Genomic DNA, 23,223 nt, shown 5'->3' with positions numbered 1-23,223 from the left:
CGCTCCTTGGCCACCTTGCTTTCTGGGGTCTTTAGGCATGTCCTGGGTTACCGCACTGGGGTCTGAAGCCGCAATGTTTTTTTGGCCTGCTCAACCATGCCAAGACTTGGAATCGGCCGCAATGATTTCTTAATGATAAAGATTTTTTTTCCTTCACTTTCCTCACTCATTATCGAATGCCTGTTCATCATAGCTACGGATTCTTGGGTACATTGCAATGCAAATAAACGTCCAGAGATGGCAGCGTTTGTGGCTACATTTCATTTCCGCAGATGCCATAAACTTCGAGAACCTTCTAAACCAAGCCAAATTGCAAAATTTAAGCTCCAGAATTGAACTTCGCAGCAGTTCCAACGCTGATTAAAAAAGAAAAAGAAAAAAAAAGAAGAAATAAAAGTGTTCATCGATCAATAATGCCAGCAGTGTGTGTGTGTGTGTGTGTGTGTGTGTGTGTGTGTGTGTGTGTGTGTGTGTGTGTGTGTGTGTGTGTGTGTGTCTGCTGTTTCTCGACAACCACTGGTCCGATCTAATTGAAACTTGCCAGGTATATTGCTGGGGACCTGAGTATGTGCCTTTTCAAGGTTTGATATTAATTGGACAAGTGCTTCCCAAGTTATGGCCATTTATTTACCAAACCAATAACAGGACACGTTGCTGCGTAGGCGTGGCTGATGGGGAAAGGGCACCATTTAGTTACCAATGACAGGACAAGTTGCTGTGTAGGCGTGGCCGATGGGGAAGAGATCCTCAGCCGCGTTCCCCATCACGGGTTACAACGTACGGACTTCCGGATAGTGATGACTTACTGTATTCTCAGAATTTCTCGATTTCTTATGCGCATTTACAGATAAACACAATGCCCCAATCCAGTCGTCGTTTACGAGAGCGAAGGAACGGTCTGTGTGGTTGTTTGAAAGGTTTTTATCTTGCCAAAACAAAGTTTTTGCAAGATATGTTAGTCAGCTTGTATGTTTTTTTTTTGCCTGTAATGACGTATAAAAAAATTCTGCAGAGCACAGTTATCATTGGAAATTTTTGTAACTTCGCATATCAGAGGCCTATAGAGGTCCCTTTCAGCACATAAAATTTTGAAGGTCAAGGTCAAAGGTCAAGGTCACTGTCGCAAACCAGGGGAGTCGACGAAACCCTTATTTTTTGAGCAATTTTGATCGGATCGTCTTCAAACTTCATGGGAATATAGTTCATGGTCTGGCGCTAAGCTGATTAATTTTTGGTGACGATTGGCCTTGACCTTCAAATGTTTTTTATCTTGCCAAAACGAAGTTTTTGCAAGATATGTTAGTCAGCTTGTATGTTTTTTTGTTGTTGTTTGTCTGTAATCACGTATAAAAAAATTCTGCAGAGCACAGTTATCGTTGGAAATTTTTGTAACTTCGCATATCAGAGGCCTAAAGAGGTCCCTTTCAGCGCACAAAATTTTGAAGGTCAAGGTCAAAGGTCAAGGTCACTTTGTCGCAAATCAGGGGAGTCGACGAAACCCTTATTTTTTGAATAATTTTGATCGGATCGTCTTCAAACTTCATGGGAATATAGTTCATGGTCTGGCGCTCAGCTGATTAATTTTTGGTGGCGATTGGCCTTGACCTTCATATGTTTTTTTTTTTGTATTTTTTGGGGGTTTTTTTGGTCTGTAATCACATATAAATCACTCTGCAGAGCACAGTTTCATTGGAAATTTTTGTAACTTTGCATATCAGAGGTCTATAGAGGTCCCTTTCAGCGCATAAAATGTTGAAGGTCAAGGTCAAAGGTCAAGGTCAAAGGTCAAGGTCACTGTCGCAAATCAGGGGAGTCGACGAAACCCTCATTTTTTGAGTAATTTTGATCGGATCGTCTTCAAACTTCATGGGAATATAGTTCATGGTCTGGCGCTCAGCTGATTAATTTTTGGTGGCGATTGGCCTTGACCTTCATGGTTAGCGCCGAAGGTCAAACATATTTGACCCCAAGGTCAAATTTTCAAGTTTTAGGAACCATATCGTGTAGTACCTCAAATTGAACACCTCGGTGAGTGCTTTCTAACTATGTCAAGCATGAGACATTATGACGTCATTTGGTGACGTTATGAGGCAAATGCATATTTTTCATGGTGACTGGAGAACGATTCTCATCGGAATCTCTTAGGCATATATTCCTCAAGGAGTCGCTCCTGGTGGATAGCAGCTCTGTTCACCTCAGTGTGACCTTAAAGAAGTCACACGTGGTCACCTTTTGGCAAGATACGGGTCACCCTGCGGGTGACATTGGTTTATTATTTTTTTTGCATGTACGGCCACACACGTACGGGCACACGAGAACGAAGGAACGGCCTGTGTGGTTGTTTCTGGCACGCGGTTTGAAAGTTTTTTTGGGGGGGGGGGGTTGCACGTACGGCCACGCACGTATGGCCATACACGTACGGGCATGCGAGAATGAAGGAACGGCCTGTGTGGATGTTGTTTCTGGCACACGGTTTGAAAGTTATTATTATTTGTTTTTGCACGTACGGGCACGCGAGAGCGAAGGAACGGCCTGTGTGGTTGTTGTTCCTGGCACGTGATTTGAAAGTTGTTTTTTGCATGTATGGCCACGCATGTACGGGCACGCACTAGTTTGTCCAATTCGGACAGAAGACAGATCATTGCTTCCCAAGCCAGCTATTCCACATGAACCATTTTGTCAGAGTGCCTAAGCCACTTGGCAAGCACGATACAATATTCGCACTGTCACTGAATACTACTCACCAACATTGGTCACATGTTCTGCGGTGCAACAGGTGGTGGCTGGCTCGCTGAAAATGTGAAATTAAATTTTACATGACATTTCCTCTTTTTGTATGATCTTCCATGATACGACCCGTCACTTCAGCATAGATAAATACAAATAAAAATTAAAACTGGTAAACCAGTAATCCCGGGCTTCAAGGCGTGCCTCCATTTTAACAAATTTCAACACTATCAGCCTGTCACATGATATGGGTTTTCCGAGTTAGAAAGTTAGTTCAAGTCTGCAATGGGGTCCAGCTACAGGGTCCCTCATGTTATATCAATGAAGGATTGAAAAGCCCAGAGCAATACATGATAAAGAAAGAAACTTCACATTGGACAAATCGAGGCTGGACAAATTTTCAAGTCCCCAAAAAAGTCCAATAACTCCACATTTGCATATTAATGTAAATGGCAAACTTGTAGAACGTTAAAATATCTTCCAGAATGTGTGGTCACTTTTTGTCTATCTTCTTTGGTTTTCATTTTAGGACATGTCAAAAATGGGTGATTTTCAACTTTGGGGGGCCCTGGGGCCTCACTGGGGTAAAATACAGACATAGTGTAAACATATTTGGAATCCCCTCTTCACGGCCTATCAGAATCTGTCATTAAGTTTTTTTCAACTCTCATTTGCATATTTTGCATATTTAATGAGGCGAATCGGCATCATTTAAAATCATATAAATTAAATAACGATTTTGACCAAATTAACAAATTAACATTCCCATGGAATATTGGACATGTGTGCAAAAGCTTGAGGCTGTTGGGTTATCCCTTCTGGAGAAGATGTTTTTAGGTTTTGGAGAAAATCCAATATGGCCACCATACCACGTGACCTACGTCATCAAAATTTTCAAAGTATAAACTGCAGGTGGAGAGTTATTAAATGGATAAGTTTCATTGAATTTCATCCAAGCGTTGTTTTTATTTTATGACATTTCAAAAATGGGTCATTTTCAACTTTGGGGGGTGCTGGGGGCTCACTGGGGTAAAATACAGACATAGTATAAATATATTGGGAGTCCCCTGTTTATGTGCTATCTAAATTTGTCATTAAATTTTTTCAACTCTCATTTGCATATTTTGCATATTTAATGAGGCGAATCGGCATCATTTAAAATCATATAAATTAAATAAGGATTTCGACCAAATTAACAATATCATGGAACTTAGCAAATGTGTGCAAAAGATTGAGGCTGTCAGATTATCCCTTCTGGAGAAAAAGATGTTTTTAGATTTTGGAGAAAATCCAATATGTCCGCCATACCACGTGACCGAGGTCATCAAAATTTTCAAAGTATAATCTTCAGGTGGAGAGTTATTAAATGGATAAGTTTCATTGAATTTCATCCAAGCGTTGTTTTTATTTTATGACATTTCAAAAATGGGTCATTTTCAACTTTGGGGGGTGCTGGGGGCTCACTGGGGTAAAATACAGACATAGTATAAATATATTGGGAGTCCCTTGTTTATGTGCTATCTAAATTTGTCATTAAATTTTTTCAACTCTCATTTCCATATTTTGCATATTTAATGAGGCGAATCGGCATCATTTTAAATCATATAAATTATGTAACGATTTCGACCAAATTAACAAATTCACATTACCATCGAACTTAGCAAATGTGTGCAAAAGCTTGAGGCTGTCAGATTATCCCTTCTGGAGAAGATGTTTTTAGGTTTTGGATAAAATCCAATATGGCCGCCATACCACGTGACCTACGTCTTCAAATGTTTCATAGTATAAACTTCAGGTGGTGAGTAATTATCCTGTTAAGTTTCGTTGAATTTCATCCGACAGTTTTCCCTCCAGATCCGCCACAAAATCGGTCAGTAGAACATAAAAACGCCTTTAATAATAATACTAACGATTTCAATAGAGCTTCAGCCATGCTTGAAGCCCTAATTAAACGTTTTGTTTTTGAATGTTTTTGCAGCCGGTTCGTGGAGTGCTTGGTGTAGGCACTTGGCACACATTCTTCAAGTTTCAATGGTGATACCGGGGTTCGATACCGGAGGTAGGAAGGCAAAATAAATTATATATGTTCACAATGTTAAAAAATAATAATAATAAAAAATAAAAGAAAGGAAGAAAGAAAGAAAACGCTACATCACGCAAGAAAGCCGAGAGGTACGCACGCTTGCTCTGCATAGCCTGGTTTCAAATCCCAACCCAGCCATAAACTGTCATCCCGGTGTTTCATAGGCAGGGTCATTCATCAATGTGTGTGCCGTCTCTGAGATGAATTAAAATTGAGCGTCACATCTGCCGGAACACCTCACCACTCTCCCTCCATCACCTCCATTCCTGCCTCACCCCTTCCCCTCTACCCACTATCTCTCTCCCACCCCTTCCCCTCTGTTAAGGGGACTGCAGCATGCATGAATCAGATTTGGAGCAATCCGACCGGAGGATCAAAGGTCACTGCATTCTCGAACACGTATACATGCAGGCAGACCTTTGCCAGGTAGATAGCATGTGTGTTAAGTGCTCCTTTCCCAGGTCACAAAGTGTCTGTGTGTGTGTGTGTGTGTGTGTGTGTGTGTGTGTGTGTGTGTGTGTGTGTGTGTGTGTGTGTGTGTGTGTGTGTGTGTTTCAAAGGGTATAACATACCTTGCTAACTCCTGTACCCCCACCACTCCTTGTCCCATCCTTTCTGCACTCCCTCCTAATACAGTGCAGCATCCTCCCACACCTCTCTCTTTCTGTTGCAGCACATATCCGGACAGTGGTTATGTCTGGACATACCTCTCCGTACGCTGCCTTCCCTCCCCCCCCCCACCACCCCGACTCACTCCCCACTCCTGTTTGGGAATGTCAAGATCTCTGACCTCGATTTTGCAGATGATGCAGACATCTTTGCGGAGACTGGATATTATTTTGGGAGCTCTCGAGGTGCTGAATGAAGAGTTGGAACTGCTGGGATTACACCTCTCCTGGGTCAAAACAAAGATCCAGGCTTTCAATGACATCTTGGATGCTGCTGTCCTGTCTGTACCTGTTTATGGCGAGGATGTTGAGGTCACGGAGAGATTCACTTACCTTGGCAGTTTTATTCATGTTTCTGCTGGCTGTGAGCCAGAGATCAACAGACATCTGGGTCGGGTCTGGGAAGTCATGGATTCAATGGATCATGGGGTGTGGCGCTGGCAGTTCCTGTGCGGGAGGACGAAAGTCCGATTCTTCAGGTCCTTGGTGCTTGCAGTTTTGCTGTATGGATGCGAGACATGGACTCTGACCAGAGATCTGAGAAGGAGACTTTATTCATTTGGTACCAGGTCTCTTCGGAGAATCCTTGGCTCTCGCTGGTCGGACTTTTGTGTCCAATGAGCGGTTGCTGAGAGAGACTCAAATGAGATTTGTTACCTGCATAGTCCGTGAGCATCAGCTGCGGCTGCACGAACATGTGGCTCGTTTTCCTGACACTGATCCTGATCACCAGATCCTCTCAGCGAGGGAGCCTCGTGATTGGAGGCCGATGGGCCGACCACGTACTTCATGGTTGCAAGAGATTGATCAAAATCTCAAGGAGATGGGGATGGGATGGGCCAGGCATTTGTCTGGGGGACGGCCAGATGGAGGCCCTTGGAGTCCTGGTGGAAAGTGGACGTAGCGGCGACGCGCTGCTCTGGCCCATGCTCGCGTACCTAACCTGATCTGATATTCGTCGCACCTTTCAGGAACACATCCCTGACGTAAACCAGGATCTAACAGTATAGTCCTGTTTTACTGAACACAAACATTCAGCAGACCATTCATCATGGGAAAGTCTGAAGTGGAGTTTGCAAAATAATTAAAAAAAAAATCTATGAAATGTGTATCGTCACACTGAATGTTTAGCGTGCAATTACTGCAAAGATCTTCTTTCGGCTGCTCCCGTTAGGGGTCGCCACAGCGGATCAACCATCTCCATTTCGCTCTTTCCTCCACATCTTCCATGAAGATCTCCACTAACAGCTTGATTCCACATCTCCACTAACAGCTTGACAATCCAACCACCCGCATGTCCACCCTCACCACATCCATGAACCTCTTCTTTGGCCTTCCTCTTCTCCTCCTGCCTGGCGGCTCTATCTTCAGCATCCTTCTCCTGATATACTCCGCTTCCATCCTGTGCACATGTCCAAACCATCTCAATCTCGCCTCTCTCACTTTGTCTCCAAACCGTCCAACCTGCGCAGTCCCTCTAATATACTCATTCCTTATCCTGTCCATCCTCGTCACTCCCAACGAGAATTGCAGCATCTTTAACTCTGCCACCTCCAGCTCCGCTTCCTGTCTTTTTGTTAGCGCCACCACCTCCAAACCATACAACATAGCTGGTCTCACTACCATCTTAAATACTTTCCCCTTCACTCTTGCAGCTACCTTTCTGTCACAAATCACTCCTGCAACTCTTCTCCACCTACTCCATCCTGCCTGCACTCTCTTTTTCACTTCTCTCCCACACTCTCCGTTACTTTGGACAGTTGATCCCAAGTATTTAAACCAATCCACCTCCCCCACCTCAACTCCTTGCAACCGCACCATACCACCACCCTCCCTCTCATTTATGCACATGTACTCCGTCTTACTCCTATTGACTATCATTCCCCTTCTCTCCAGTGCGTACCTCCACCTCTCAAGGCTCGCCTCAGCCTGCTTCCTACTCTACCTGCAGATCATGATGTCATCCGCGAACATCATAGTCCATGGAGACTCCAGTCTGATCTAGTCCACCAACCTGTCCATCACCATTGCAAACAGGAAAGGGCTCAGAGTCGATCCTTGGTGCAATCCCACTTTTACCTTAAACCGGTCCGTCATTCCTACCGCACACCTCACCGTTGTCACACTGTCCTCATACATATCCTGCACAATCCTCACATACTTATCCACCACTCCTGACTTCCTCATACAATGCCACAACTCCTCTCTTGGCACCCTATCATAAGCTTTCTCTAAATCCACAAACACACAATGTAACTCCTTCTGGACTTCCCTATACTTCTCCATCAACATTCTCAAAGCAAACATTGCATCTGTGGTGGTCTTTCCTGGCATAAATCCACATTGCTGCTCACAAATCGGCACCTCTCTTCTCAACCGAGCTTCCACTACTCTTTCCCACAATTTCATGGTGTGGCTTAACAACTTTTCCCTCTGTAATTACCACAGCTCTGCACATCACCCTTGTTCTTAAAAATCGGAACCAGTACACTTAATCTCCACTCCTCCAGCATCCTCTCACTTTCCAAGATTTTATTAAACAATCTGGTTAACAACCCCACTGCCATCTCTCCTAAGCACTTCCATGGCTCCACTGGTATACCATCTGGGCCAACCACCTTTCCACTTTTCATCCTCTTCATAGCAGTCCTCACTTCATCCTGACTGATCCACTATCTCCACCTCTTCCAACCTTCTCTCTCTCTCATTTTCTTCATTCATCAGCTCCTCAAAGTACTCCATCCACCTTCTCAACACACTCTCTTCGCTCGTCAGCATATTCCCATTTACGTCCTTTATCACCCTAACCTGCAGCACATCCTTCCCAGCTCGGTCCCTCTGTCTTGCCAATTGGTATAAATCCTTTTCCCCTTCTTTTGTGTCCAACTTCTCACACAGCTCGTCATATGCCTTTTTCTAAGCCTTTGCCACCTCTCGCTTTGCCTTTTGCCACCACTCCTTGCACTCCTGCCTACTTTCTTCATCTCTCTGACTATCCCATTTCTTTTTCGCCAACCCCTTCTTCCTTATACTTTCCTGTACTTCCTCGTTCCACCACCAAGTCTGCATATCTTCCTTCCTCTGTCCAGAATGTCACACCAAGTACCTTCCGAGCTATCTCCCTCACCACTTCTGCTGTAGTTGCCCAATCATCCCACCCATCTTTACCACCATCCAACGCCTGTCTCACCTCCTCCCTATATTTCATGCAACAGTCTTCCTCCTTCAGCTTCCACCATCTGGTCCTTGGTTCAGCCCTCACTCTCTTCCTTAACCTCACCTCCAAAATCATCCTACAGACCACCAATCGATGCTGTCGAGCTACACTCTCCCCTGCCACCACCTAACAGTCTTATCTCTAATCTCTTTCAGGTTGCATCGCCTGCTTAAGATGTAATCCACCTATGTGCACTTTCCTCCACTCTTGTACGTCACCCTGTGTTCCTCCTCCTTCTTGAAATACGTATTTACCACTGCCATTTCCATTCTTTTTGCAAACTCTACCACCATTTGCCCTTCCACATTTCTCTTGCTGAGACCGTACCTACCGATCACCTCCTCATCCTCTTTATTCCCTTCCCCAACATGCCCATTGAAATCTGCTCCGATCACCACTCTTTCATCCTTGGATACACTCTCCACCACTCCATCTAACTCACTCCAGAAATCTTCTTTATATTCCATCTCACACCCCATATGCGGGGCATATGCACTGATGACATTCATCATCACCCCTTCAATTTCCAACTTCACACTCATCACTCGGTCCGACACTCTCCTCACCTCTAATACCCTCTTGACATAATCCTCCTTCAGGATTACCCCGACACCATTTCTCCTCCCATCCACGCCATGGTAGAACAGTTTGAAACCACCTCCAATGCTCCTAGCCTTACTCCCCATCCACTTGGTCTCTTGTACACACAGTATGTCCACCTTTCTTCTCTCCATCATATCAGCCAACTCTCGCCCTTTGCCAGTCATCGTCCCAACATTCAGAGTTCCAACTCTCATCTCCACACTTCTACCCTTCCCCCTCTCCCACTGCCTCCGGACTCACCTTCCCCGTCTCCTTCTCTTCCTTCGCCCAGCAGTAGCACAATTTCCACTGGTACCCTGCTGACCACCGCACCGGTGGCGGTCGTTGGTAACCCGGGCCTCGACCGATCCGGTATGGAAATTCGTTTTGTTGTCCGCATAATGATTTGGCATAGGTTTTTACGCCGCATGCCCTTCCTGACGCAACCCTGGTCGCCTCTTACGACACACAGGGATATGGTACACCTATTCTAACGGGGGCATACACTGGGCCCAGTACACTGGTACTTATTTATAATTACTGCAAAGATAACACCCAATAACTATAAGGGCACTCGGTTGAAGGCACACCTCTGCCCGGATCCGGATATTCACCAAAAATTGAATCAATTCGTCCTTGACAAACACCCATACTTATCACCAAATTTTGTCCATATCCATCCATAATTTTTTGAGACATCATGCTATATATCGTTTGTGGCCTTATTTCTCAATAGTGAAGAATCACTTAAAATATTCATGTCCGGATCTTCACCCAAATCTTATCAATTCGTCCTTGTCACACACCCAACCTGCTCACTAAATTTCATTTGAATCTGTCCACAACTTTTTGATATCCTGCAAACAAACAAGCAGACAGGGGTGAAAACATTACCTTCATCAATAGCTGATGGTGTAGGTGATAACTGAGAAAGTGGACACAAATACGTACTGTTAATCTTATCGAATTTGGCCAAATGTGTCAATTTTATTCGCCTTTTTGGGATTCAACTTGCGAATGAATGCTCATATCTTGCCAATGAACAGGATGTTGCTCGAGGCTACGATAACTGCTGTGAGAAGCAAGCAACTGATGTCTCGGACAATAACCCTTCATTGAAACAAAAGGACAAGGGGTTAAACACGGTTAACACCCGTTTCACTCCAGCCAAGGCTTAACGTAAGAAACATCAGCTTCGCCTTGCTTCCCATAGCAAGCAAAATATCTGAATCAACGTTATGTTGATTTCATCCATTAAAAAAAAAAAACTTAATCTGAATGGCCCAGAGCTTGGAAAAATGTGCGAATGTATGAAAGGAAACTCATGGTGCCTTGCAAAATGCACCCAATGCCGCCAGTTGACGGCAACATAACCCTCACAAATGCTCCAAATCAGAGAAAGAAAATACAAGAATCACTAAACATGATATGAACTCAACTTACTCAGGAAATCCTTTCCATTTGAGTAGGAACTCCACTTTTCCTTGAACCACTCTTTCATCAAGGACCTTCTCAACCACATATTCCTCTTCCTCAAGTCCAGGCTCTTCCTCCACCTTATTGCCATCATTTTTTTTCTCATCCTTCTTTGGCTCCTCCACTGGCGTCAATTCTTCTTCCGACCCGTCACCACCTTCAGATGAGATCTTGCGTGTTCGCCCCATCTGCAAAATAATTTTAATTTCTGTGAAACTCAACGTCTGGACAAATGACCAAGTAATGTGCCTGGTGGTAGATATGTCCAGGGGCGTTGGAGGGCAATGCCCTTCCACTTAAGGTGGGAATAATGAAGTCAATTCACTGAGGCGGTCACATGCCCCCAAATACAGTGAATTAATGGCTCAAATAACTGAGCAATGGATGCCCAAATCAGAAGTGAAGAACAGATCAAGTGAAACAAACAACCCAACCCCCCCTGCTCCACATCCCAGATTATAAATGTACAGTATAACCCCAAATTGATCAGTAATAAAACTATTTTGGAAGGTTTAATGTTGTCCTCAACCTTAACATTATCTAAGTGAAGCACTCAACTCTGTCACACAAACAGCAATATCATCGATTCCTTCTTGGCATCCAGTATTTTGGTAACCACACAATGTTGGAAACTGAAGAACAGACAGAACTGGTTTATATATTTATTTTTTGTATACATACTGGAGGCTCGTGGAAGAGCTACAATTATAACAAGGACAAATGTGTCCACGACCAGCGTCCTAAAGATTTTGTCGGCTAAAAAAAAAAAAAAAAAAAAAAAAAATTTTTTTATTTTTTTAAAAAACAACTTCCGATATTTCGTCACGTGCCTTGATTAAGCCAATAGTGAAACGCGTCATAAACGGGGCAGGAACAAGAAAAAGTGTGGATCAGGGGACAAAAGGTTTTCAAGATGGTGGCACAGGTCGATTCTCTACAGCTGCCTGGCTTGATGTACAGTCATGCGCCGATTAACGACGTTCCTGGCAACGATGGATCGCATATACGATGGATCTGCCAGCTCTGAAAAAAAAAAAGAATGAAAAAAAATGTAGCTGAAAAATTCCTATCGCCGAGTGATGTTGTCGACGTAGCACTTGCCAGTCGTATAAAAATAGCACATACAATTATGTACGCTGTACAGTACATAATACTTCATAATGATAATAAACGACAGTGTGGCCCTGTTACTATGCGATCGTCGAGGTCCATAAAATGTCATCGCGAAAAAACAGGATCGTGCGAAATCGGGATTCAAGGAAATCGGCTTTAAAACTGAACCAATGTTTGCACGTTTACCTTCTAGCAAGTAAATTGCCTTTGAATTGAAGAATTCCGTGAATAAATCGTTGTTGTTACAGTCGAAATTAAAACACAAATTTATTTTTGGTGAAGCTTTTCATGTTGTTAAAACAATCGCACTGTTCCGAAAATATATATCACAATTGACAGGAGCTCGTTTCTTCATTTATAAATTTTAACATCGATGCAATGATTACGTATTTATAAAATCCAAACGCTATTTATTCATCTTTCTATAATCGATGGGAGAGGAGATTGTAAGCCGCTGCAAACAACACCGATGGCCGTCATGAACAGCACAAAGGTAAAACTAACATGTCTTCCGTCTCTCTTGGATGCGTGTTACAATTGCCGACAGTATTCAGTACAGTAACATGCTGAACAGGTTTGTATCCGAGGAGCAATAGGCTACACCATATAACCTAAGTGTGTAGTTTTGTGTAAGTACGATGTTCGAAAATGAAAACGAAAAAAAAGTGATGTTCGCACAACGACGACGTCGCTTAACGACACATTTCTCAGAACGTAACCCCGCCGTGAAGTGGCGCATGACTGTATTGCAGTGCTGGTCAATTTGTTGGGACTCTGTCCTCATTGCAAAATCATCCATGCTCCACTGGCACAGACACGACCAGTCCCAGCTTTGTGTAATAGACACATAAAAAATAAATAAAATGAACCAAGACTGAAGGAGGAGCTTGTAGATGCAACACATGCAGGTGAAAGATATTAGTGAACTTTGAGACAAGGAGATTGGTGGACAATGGACAGCTGACTGCAGAATATGGGTTTTGAACCTATATTCCACACATCATAAACAATGGGTTCACAAGGGAGTGCTAAATAGGCCATATTAGTGAAAGGTCTCAAGCTTCTTACACAAATATTTTTTTAATAAAAGTGAAGATATATGTTATTTAATGCATTCTGAAAGCTTGAAGGTAGACCTGTCTTTAAACACACGCACACACGTCCATGAATTACTGCAAGGATGTCATGTAATAATCTTCTTTGGCCACTTCGGTGCCCTGGCTTTGCTTTGATAACTTACTGACTCAATCCCAACACAGGTACAGTTTCATTTCACATCACACCACTCGGAAGATTGGTTTTTCAAACGTCTTAAAATTTTTTTTTAATACAGTACTGTAAAACAATTTTTTTTCAAAAACCACTCTGGCGGCGTGGTTGGCACATCCACTGAATCCGATGGGTCGGCAGTTTGATTCAGACCTTGGAAATTTGATTTGTGCGATAGGCGTTCTATGAGCCTTCGACCCTGTTGAGAGAAATCCTTGGAATTAAGTATTTATCTCAAATTTACCACCAAAGACCGGACATTTATGAATTAGTCTCCCATCCGAATTCCAGAACTTTTGGGGATAGTCAGTGTGGAAGAAAAAAACAAAAAAAAATTCATGTATTCTCAATTATATTCACTTCACTTATACTGGTCACTAATTATATTCACTTATACTGGTCCTTAAAAAATTGAACACAGTACAAAAATAAGGTCTTACTTTTGTGCTGGAACCAAATGAGTCAGTAAATAAATACTCCCCCTCCCCAACAGTCTTTTGACCTTCATAGTGATAGAGATGAATATACAAGAAAAGTAGAATTGTATCTCACTGAATCTTATGTGCTTTTATTTCACTGAAATACATATAATCAAGACTAGAAACTCTAATGTTTAAATGGAACTGCCCACCTGCTGAAGAGAAAAACGCCTTGCTCCGCCCCATTGTCTCGTGCAAATTAAATAACTCCCGGAAGGCCACTGCAACAGACACCTTGCTGTCGAATGAAAATTAAATAACGACTAGCTTTTGATGGTAAAGGCCTTGATAGATGCATGAAAACAAGCTGGGTATTTTGGGAATCTCATTATCATGTGGTAAATGGAATGCATGTTCAAGGTATTGAGTCGACGTGCAAACTGTCCTGAGTGTTACGTTTTTGCTCCCACCCAAAGTGGCCATGAGTTGCAGTTCCGAGTTTTGCGTTGTGCTTATCAGCTCTTCCTGTAGTTTAACTGCCAAAAATGTCTCACCCTCTGTTTTGGCTGTCAAACAAGTATAAACGGGATTACTGTGTACATTTTGACCAGAAAAAGGATCGTGTTTAATATTGCCTGTGTCTTGTTTTTCTCTTTCTCCATACGCATGTTTGTTGTTTGTTGTTTGTTGTTTGTTGTTAATAAATGATCTCAGACTCCGACAGAGAAGAACTGAATTTCTTCCAGTCAGTCACTCTAATTTGAGTGCAATTTAGATTTAAAAAACAAAACATTCAGGACTATCCATAAAGATAAGCAGGCCTGCAAAGGGAGTGGTGGAAGATAAAGAGTGGCCATTAAATCATGAATTCGTGGTGGCACGATAATACATTTCAGGTTTCGACATACAAATATCTGTCAGAAACCCCCCAATGTGCCATGGTAACAGAAGTGTGCAATCTATAGAATGGAAGATTACAACTGTCAGCCAATGTGAGCACAAACTCGATATACTGTACATTGACGCTTCATCGAGCTCAAAGCAAATTTTTTACCCTGCGCTCGTGAAGCAAAAAGCAGGTTTAAGCGAACAGAAGCATAGGCACATATGGCATGTCATGTCTGCATTTTGTTGAGAGTGCAAATCAAAAACCGTTCAGCGGAGGAAATTGAAACTTTACCACATATTACATGCGTATGTGATATCGCAGTCACTCTTTTGAGGTCAACAGAGGCCAAATTCTGAAATCCTCAATTTTCATCCGAATGATTTGAAATTTGAACATGATTTGCATTCCAGGTCACTAAATTCAACCACCAACTATTTTTGAGATCAATATTGGCTGGAATTTCTAAAATTGTCAATTTTCATCCGATTGACTTGAAATTTGAACAGCATTTTCATATCACCTCACTGAATTCAACCACCAATTATTTTTGAGGTCAACTTCGGCCAAATTTATGAACTCCTCAATTTTCATTGATCGACTTGAAATTTGAACAGGATTTTCATAAGAACGACCATCATGTGTCATGTGGTCTCACAGCCATATTGGATCAAAGGAAAAGAAAAAGAAAAAGAAAGAAAAAAAAACAAACAAACAAACAAAAAAAACTTAAAATAAATCAAGAGTTGGCTCACACCAAGTCCTTCTCAAGACTGCGCAGAGCAAGTATTCTATGACTACAATCCAGTTATTATTATTTACAAAATCGAAGATTTTTCACGTATATTGGTCAGTCAATTTTGTTATTCTGTTTGTCAATCGCCTACAGGTCACAATTCTAAATTGATTGTTATGAAACTTTTCCAAGTTGTGGAGGTAGTCTCAACTGGGGAACCTATTGATTGAAGTCAAAGGTCATTTTGAGGTCGGATTTCGAAAATCGTCACTTTTCATCCGATCGACTTGAAATTTAAATAAGATTTGCATATTGCGTCACTGAATTGAGAAACCAACTATTTTTGAGGTCAAAACTCAAGGTCAAACATCTAAAATCATCAATTTAAATCTGAAAAATAATCAATTTTCATCCGATTGACTTCAGGTCAGGTCAGGTATGGGAGCATGTGCCAGAACAGCGCGTCACTGCGTCAACTTTCCGCCGGTACTCCAGGGTCCTCCGTCTGGCCATCCCCCAGGCAGATGCCAGGCCCATCCCCATCTCCTTGAGATGATGGTCAACCTGCTGCAACCACGAGGCACGTGGTCGGCCCACTGGCCTCCTCCACTTATGAGACTCCCTCGCTGAGAGAATCTGGTGAGCAGGATCAGCGTCAGGAAAACGAGCCACATGTCCATACAGCCGCAACTGACGCTCACGGACGATGCAGGTAACAAATCTCATCCGAGTCTCTTTCAGCAACCGCTCGTTGGACACAAAATCCGACCAGCGATAGCCAAGGATTCTCCGAAGAGACCTGGTACCAAAGGAATTAAGTCTCCGTCTCAGATCCTTGGTCAGAGTCCAAGTCTCGCATCCATAGAGCAAGACTGGAAGTACCAAGGACCTGAAGACTCGGACTTTCGTCCTCCCGCACAGGTACCGGCAGCGCCACACCCCATGATCCAGTGAATCCATGACTCCCCAGGCCCGACCCAGATGTCTATTGACCTCTGACTCACAGCCTGCAGAGACATGAATATCACAGCCAAGGTAAGTGAATCTCTCCGCGACCTCAACATCCTCACCACAAACAGACACAGACAGGACAGCAGCATCCAAGGTGTCACCGAAAGCCTGGATCTTAGTTTTGACCCAAGAAACCCATAATCCCAGCGGCTCTGACTCCTCATTCAGCACCTCGAGGGCCCCCAAAAGGATATCTAAAGTCTCAGCAAAGATGACTGCATCATCTGCAAAATGAAGGTCCGAGATCTTGACATTCCCAAACGATGCACCGCAGCTTGATCTCTCCGATATCCTCCCTAAAATCCAGTCCATACAAGTGCTGAAAAGTGTGGGGGCCAGTACACACCCCTGACGAACTCCAGTAACAACTGGAAATAAGTCAGAGATGGTACCACCACACTTCACAGCACTCTCAGTACCAGAGTAGAGTTCAGACATCAGATCGATCAGTTTTGGTGGCACCCAACGAAGACCAAGAATCCTCCAGAGGACATCCCGATTCACTGAATCGAACGCTTTACAGAGATCAACATAGGCTGCAAGCAGCCCCTGCCGAAACTCTCGTCTGCGTTCGGTGAGGACACGAAGAGCAAGGATACGGTCAATCGTTGACCTCTTTGGTGTAAAGCCTGACTGCTCTGGACACTGGTGCTAAAGCAGATGGTGGTGAACCCTATCAAGAATTATCCGAGCAAAGACCTTGCCCGGCACTGAGAGCAGCATCACCCCTCGGTAGTTGTTGCAATCTTGGCGATCACCCTTTCCTTTCCAGAGAGGAACAACAAGGCCCCTCTTCCAATCAGTTGGGATGATGCCTGTGTTCCAGGCAGAGCACAAAACTGCACGCAACGACACGAGTGCAGCATTTCCACCAGCCTTGAGAAGTTCAGCATGGATGCCACAGATCCCTCAAGCTTTGCCCCGTTTCAACTGGTTCACCGCAGCCCGTGTTTCCACAAGCGAAGGTGGACCACAGTCAATTTGAGGGTCAGCAACAGGGATTGTAACACCCTTGACGTCCAACTCGACAGCTGGGGGATCAGCCTGGTACAACCGCTCAAAGTAACCGGCCCAGCGGGCCTTCACTTCAGACTCCTCTGTCAAGAGCCTACCACTCTCTGCTCTAACTGCAGTGCTCCGAGGGATTGGCTTGGATGAACGCAATGCGCGAATTCCCCTGTAAGCGGGACGAGAATCACCTGTCCACAGGTGATGCTCTACCCCCTCACAGATTCCTTGCACATAGGCCTCCTTGTCCACCCTCAGTGCACGTACAGTTTTACGCCTCAGCTCCCTGAACAGCTCAGCTCTTCCATTCAGCATGGCCCTGCGACTCTGGTCAATGGTATCCAGTGCCCCTTGAGAGACAAAATTCTTCTTTGCCCTGTGGTAAGTTCCAAGACATCCACCGGCAACATCAAGGACGGTGGTCTTGAAGGCACTCCACAACTCTTCAGGACCCCCCAAAGCACCCAGACCCCCCCCCCCACCAAGTGTCCACTCAGCCTGTTCGCAAACTCCTCAGCTACTCTCTCATCCCTGAGCTTGCCAACATCCAGCAAAGGCTGGGATGGTACCATTCTCCAGGATTTAAGGTGCAGCTTGAGAGTTGCTACAAGCCTGTGGTCAGTATTGAGGAACTGAGCACTCTGGTCGACCCTGCAGTTCTGGATCATCCTCCAACGACCGTCAATGAGGACATGGTCAATCTCCTTTGCCACACCGCCAGCGATGGAATACCAAGTCCAGCGATGAGCTTGTGGGCGCTGAAACCATGAACCAGCCACCCTAAGTCCATGAGTTCTTGCAAAGTCAAGGAACTTGGTGCTATTCCAGTTCATAGTTCCTGACCCATGGGGACCAACACACACCTCATAACCATCCCGATCAGTTCCAGTCGATGCATTGAAATCCCCCAAGACTAGAAGTGTATCTCGTCTGGGGAACTGAACAACCAGACTCGAGCGTGGCGTAGAATCCATCCTTCACAGTGAGATCACTCGCCTCAGTCGGAGCATAAACAGAGACCAGGGAAATGACACCTAAGGAGTGACGAAGCCTTAATCTCATAATATACTCGTTGACCGGTGTTACCTCAATTATCATTGGGGTCAGCTTATTGGACACAGCTCCAGTAACTCCTTGGGTATGGCAACCATCAGTGCGACCAGACCAATAGTAGGTGTAACCACCCACCATTATCTCGCCGCAAACCGGTCTCCGAACCTCAGAGAGAGCTGCAATCCCGATGTCCAAACGCTTGAGCTCAGATGATAACAGAGACAGGTGATCATCCTCTCTTAGGAATAGGACATTCCAGACACCCACCCGAAGGGACCGCCTCAGGTTAACCCAAGGAGACCGCCGTCTGGTGGACGACACCTCCACACCACTCCGACACACTCTCCCGCAATCTGACCCAGGGATGTTACCCCGTGGTTTCCCTCCTATCATCAAAGATTGGGGGTCCCGAAGGCTTTGCCCCAATCCCGTCATCCGGTGAGCTGCCCTGCGAAGGGAAGCTGCACAGGAAGTACTCCCACGGAGTGGGTTTTCAGATTTTTTTGCGTATTTGTTTTGCGGAACGAAGGGTTTTACGGTGGCCAGAGTGCAAATCCTGCCACCAACCTCCTAATAAAAAAGTAACCCAACTGCAGGGGGACGTCCGCAGACACAGTTGGGCACTAGACATGGATGGCTGTTGGCTCACAAGGAGCTTCTCCGCCCTTTAACAGGTTTTGTTTTTAATCCTGCTGGTGTCCATATCCAAACACCCTCCTCACCAGAAAACCTGGTGGGGGAGACGGTTTCGTCGCCGACAACCCGACCATGGAACAGGTTAGTACAGGTTTACATGGTACCTGTATAGCAGGTCACAGATCGAACCTGACCTGACACCCACCCTGATTGACCTGAGTATCAAGATTCTCAATTTTAATCTAAAGGAAATGGACAATTTGATATATCCATGGAAACCTTTGGAGAGGGGGGTGGATTTTGCAAGTATCGTGCTCTGCACATCTTTTTCTTGTTGATATCTTGGTCAATTTATTGTATTTTTGTACAATTATCAAAAAAAATTATTCATGATTACTCAAACTCAATACCACTAACCACTGATGGAACACCATATGGCCACAATTATGCTGAGGTAAGTTAGTCTCGTCTTGTTCTTCAAATGATCTATCCACAAAGCAGTTTTTAACCCCTCAGATCATTTTCAGCCTACAGTGCCTTCAGAAAGTATTCACAACCCCTGACCTTTTTCCCCCCCATGTTGTTGGGTTACAACCTGAATTAACCAGAGAGTTGGTGTCAAAGCCACCCAATGCTCGCCTGTTTATACATTTATCGTTATTAAAAGACTAGTCTAATAATATTTTTTGTAAAGCATTGCAGTGAAGTCTGATCCAAATAATTTTAAAGCTATAAATGTATTTGTATATTGTAATCAGTAAGAAATAGTGTGGTGGATAAAAACATGAGAAAGGAAATAACTTGCACCCAAAACTTGAACATTTTCACGCTCACGCTGACGCTCACGCCGGGGGTATCACTATAGCTCTCTGTTCTTCGAACAGGCGAGCTAAAACTGGATTAAATATAAATTTGGCACCGATCTATACAAAATACCCCATTAATGACAGTGAAAACACGTTTTTCAAAATGTTTACAAATTTCATGAGAATGAAATACAGAAATATCTAATTTACACAAGTATTCAACCGATACTTCTTACACAAGTAAGTAAGTCTTACACAAGACTTACACAAGTCGATACTTTGCAGAAGCACCTTTGGCAGCAATTACTGCTTTGAGTCTTCTTCGGGATGGATGTCTGATCAGCTTTGCACACTTGGATTTGGGGATTTTCGCCCATTCTTCCTTGCATATTTATGTCAATTTGGATGGGGAGTGTCGGTGAACAGCAATCTTCAAGTCTTTTCACAGATTCTCAATGGGATTGAAGTCTGGGCTTCGGCTGGGCCATTCAAGGACTTTCACGTTCCTGGTCTGAAGCCATTCCAGGGTTGCCTTGGCTGTATGCTTGGGGTCATTGTCCTGTGAGAACATAAATCTTTACCGCATTCTAAGGTCTTTTGCACTCTGAAGCAATATCTCTTCAAAGATTTCCCTGTATTTGACTTCATTCATTATTCCCTCTATCATTCCTCTTACAAGTATGCCAGTCCTTGCCGCTGAAAAGCATCCCCATGGCATGATGCTGCCACTACCGTGCTTCATGGTAGGGATGGTGTTAGATGGGTGATGAGCTGTGCTCGGCTTCTGCCAGATGTAGCACTTTGCATTCAGGTTAAAGAGTTCAATTTTCGTCTCATCAGACCACAGAATCTTTTGCCTCATGCTCTCAGTCGTTCACATCCTTTTTACAAACTCCAGGTGTGCTGTCATGTGCCTTTTTCTCAGGAATCACGTCTGGCCGCTCTCCCATAAACTCAAGATTTGTGAAATGCTGCAGAGAATGTTGTCCTACCAGCAGGTACTCTCATCTCAGGCAAGGAACTCTGTAGTTCTGTCTGGTCATTGGGTTCTTGGTCACCTCCCTGACCAAGGTCCTTCTTGCCTGGTTGGACAGCCAACTCGAGGAAGAGTCTGGGTAGTTCCATATTCTTTCCATTTCTTAATGATGGAGCTCACTGTGCTCTTTGGAATTTTCAACACTCTACCCTTCCCCAGATCTATGCCTCCCCACAATTATATCTTGGAGTCCTATGGACAGTTCCTCAGACTTCATGGAAGAGTTTCTGCTCTGACATGCACTGTCAACTGTGGGACCTTATATAGAAAGATGTGTTTATTTATAAATAATGTCCAATCAATTGAATTGGCCACAGGTAGCCTCCAATAAAGTAGTAGAGACATCTCAAGAATGATCAAAGGAAATCGGATGCATCTGAGCTAAATTGGAGTGTCGTAGCAAATGGGTTGACTACTTATTGATGCAAGACATTTTAGCTTTTCATTTTTAAAGTGTAAAAATATCTAAAAACATGTTTTCACTTTGGGGTACTTTGTGCATATCGGTGACAATTTTTTTTATTAAATTTAATCCATCTCATTATGTAATTCCCTTCAAACTGATTGAAGTTCTGTAAAGGTTTCATTCATATTCTCCCATTATTCATGATATTGATGGGCTTGATTTTCAACCTCAACCACCAACTCCGTTAATGAGGAGAAACTGACAGAAAAAGGAAAAAATAAGATAAAATAAAATAAATCAATCATGCAATTATTTAATTATGTATAAAACAACATGTAGTTTCGGTTTAAACGTAATTTACCCTTCTTGTTGTGAAAAGGATTGAAAATCATCTCCAAGGTCGAATAAACTTTTCGACTGATGTCCTCTCAATGAAGCAAGCTGAACTTTGTGAAGTTATTATTATTTCCACCGATGAGCCAAAACATTATGACCACCTGCCTAATATGCTGTTGGTCCTCCATGTGCCGCCAAAACAGCGCCGACCAACCGAGGCATGGACTCTACAAGACCCCTGAAGGTGTCCTGTGGTATCTGGCACCAAAACATTAGCAGCAGATCCTTCAAGTCCTGCAAGTTGTGAGGTGCAGCTGCCGTGGATCGGACTTGTCGGTTCAGCACACCCCACAGATGCTCAATCGGATTGAGATCTGGAGAATTTGGAGGTCAGGGCAACACCGTGAACACTTCATCATGTTCCTCAAACCATTCCCGAACAATGTGTGCAGTGCGGCAGGGCGCATGATCCTGCTGAAAGAGGCCACTGTCATCAGGGAATACCATTGCCATGAAGAGGTGCACCTGGTCTAAAATGATGTTTAGGTCGGTGACACGTGTCAAATTGACATCCACATGAATGTCGGGACCCAGGGTTTCCCAGCAGAACATTGCCCAGAGCATCACAATCCCCCCACCGGCTTGTCTTCCCACAGTGCATCCTGGTGCCATCACTTCCCCAAGTAAACAGCGCACAACGTACACAGCCATCCACGTGATCGAAAAGAAAACGGGACTCATCGGACCAGGCGACCTTCTTCCACTTCTCCAAGGTCCGGTTCCGACGCTCGTGTGCCCATTGTGGGCGCTTTCGACGGTGGACAGGGGTCATCATGGGCACTCTGACCGGTCTGCGGCAACATAGCCCCATATGCAGCAGGGTGCGATGCACTGTGGATTGTGACACATTCCTCCTGTGGCCACCATTAAAATTTTCTGTGACTTGTGCCACAGTAGACCTTCTGTCGTTTCGGACCAGACGGGATAGCCTTCGTTGCCCTCATGCATCGATGAGCCTTGGGCGCCCAACACCCTGTCGCCGGTTTGTAGTTTGTCCCTCCTCGGACCACTGTCGGTAAGTACTTACTACTGGTGACCGGGAGCACCCCACAAGCCTTGCCGTTTCAGAGATGCTCTGACCCAGTCGTCTGGCCATAACAATTTGGCTCTTGTCAAAGTCACTCAGCTCTTTACTCCTGCCCATTTCTCCTACATCCAACACGTCAACTTCAAGAATTGACTGTTCACTTGCTGCCTAATACAGAGATGCCAACTTTTGGAAATCAGAATTAGGGAGGATTTTCAACCGACACCAAATAATGTGCGCGAAGCGCACATCTCGAGCGCGGAGCGCTCGACCCTTGCGGCGGGGTCCAGGGCCCGCCTTAGGGCCCTGGAAGCTCTGGGGTTCTAGACGCTCTCTCGTGCCCTCTGAGCCCTATTTTGGAGCATTTAACATGTTAAGAATTCCCACTTTTTGAACAAAAAAAGGGGAAAATTGTGCACTTTTTAATGTTACATGTATGTTAATATTAGTAAGTTAGGGGACAATCAAAGATTAACAAAAAGCACAAAAGAAGCAATATTTTTCTTACCTTACTGGCTGGTACTACTGCTGCTTGCTTTTTCCATGGCAGCTTTGCTGAGTGACAGCTGTGTGGCTCTTTTAGCCCTTCTGATTATGTCTTTGCTGTATTCTCTCTGGTAGCAAGGGGTGTTATGAGCTAGTTTTTCAATTAAGAGAGCTTCCAGGGT

At 44.2% G+C, this 23,223-nt stretch overlaps 1 protein-coding gene across 6 annotated transcripts in view; it reads right to left on the bottom strand.

Annotated features, from left to right (window-relative positions):
• LOC147030287 (chromobox protein homolog 3-like) overlaps positions 1-23,223 on the bottom strand; it is a 68,248-nt gene that overhangs the window by 14,710 nt on the left and 30,315 nt on the right. For all 6 annotated transcript variants that reach the window (XM_085874193.1, XM_085874188.1, XM_085874189.1 and 3 more), the window contains one exon: positions 10,721-10,941. In XM_085874193.1, coding sequence (XP_085730319.1) covers positions 10,721-10,941 — 221 coding nt within the window. The remainder of the gene's footprint in view (positions 1-10,720; positions 10,942-23,223) is intronic.

This window comes from Eptatretus burgeri, chromosome 3 (assembly GCF_056783735.1).
Source record: "Eptatretus burgeri isolate ZD-2024b chromosome 3, Ebu_testis_v1, whole genome shotgun sequence".
Lineage (NCBI taxonomy): Eukaryota > Metazoa > Chordata > Myxini > Myxiniformes > Myxinidae > Eptatretus > Eptatretus burgeri.
Note: the sequence above shows the minus strand (reverse complement) of the source record. Positions and strands in the feature narration are given on the sequence as shown.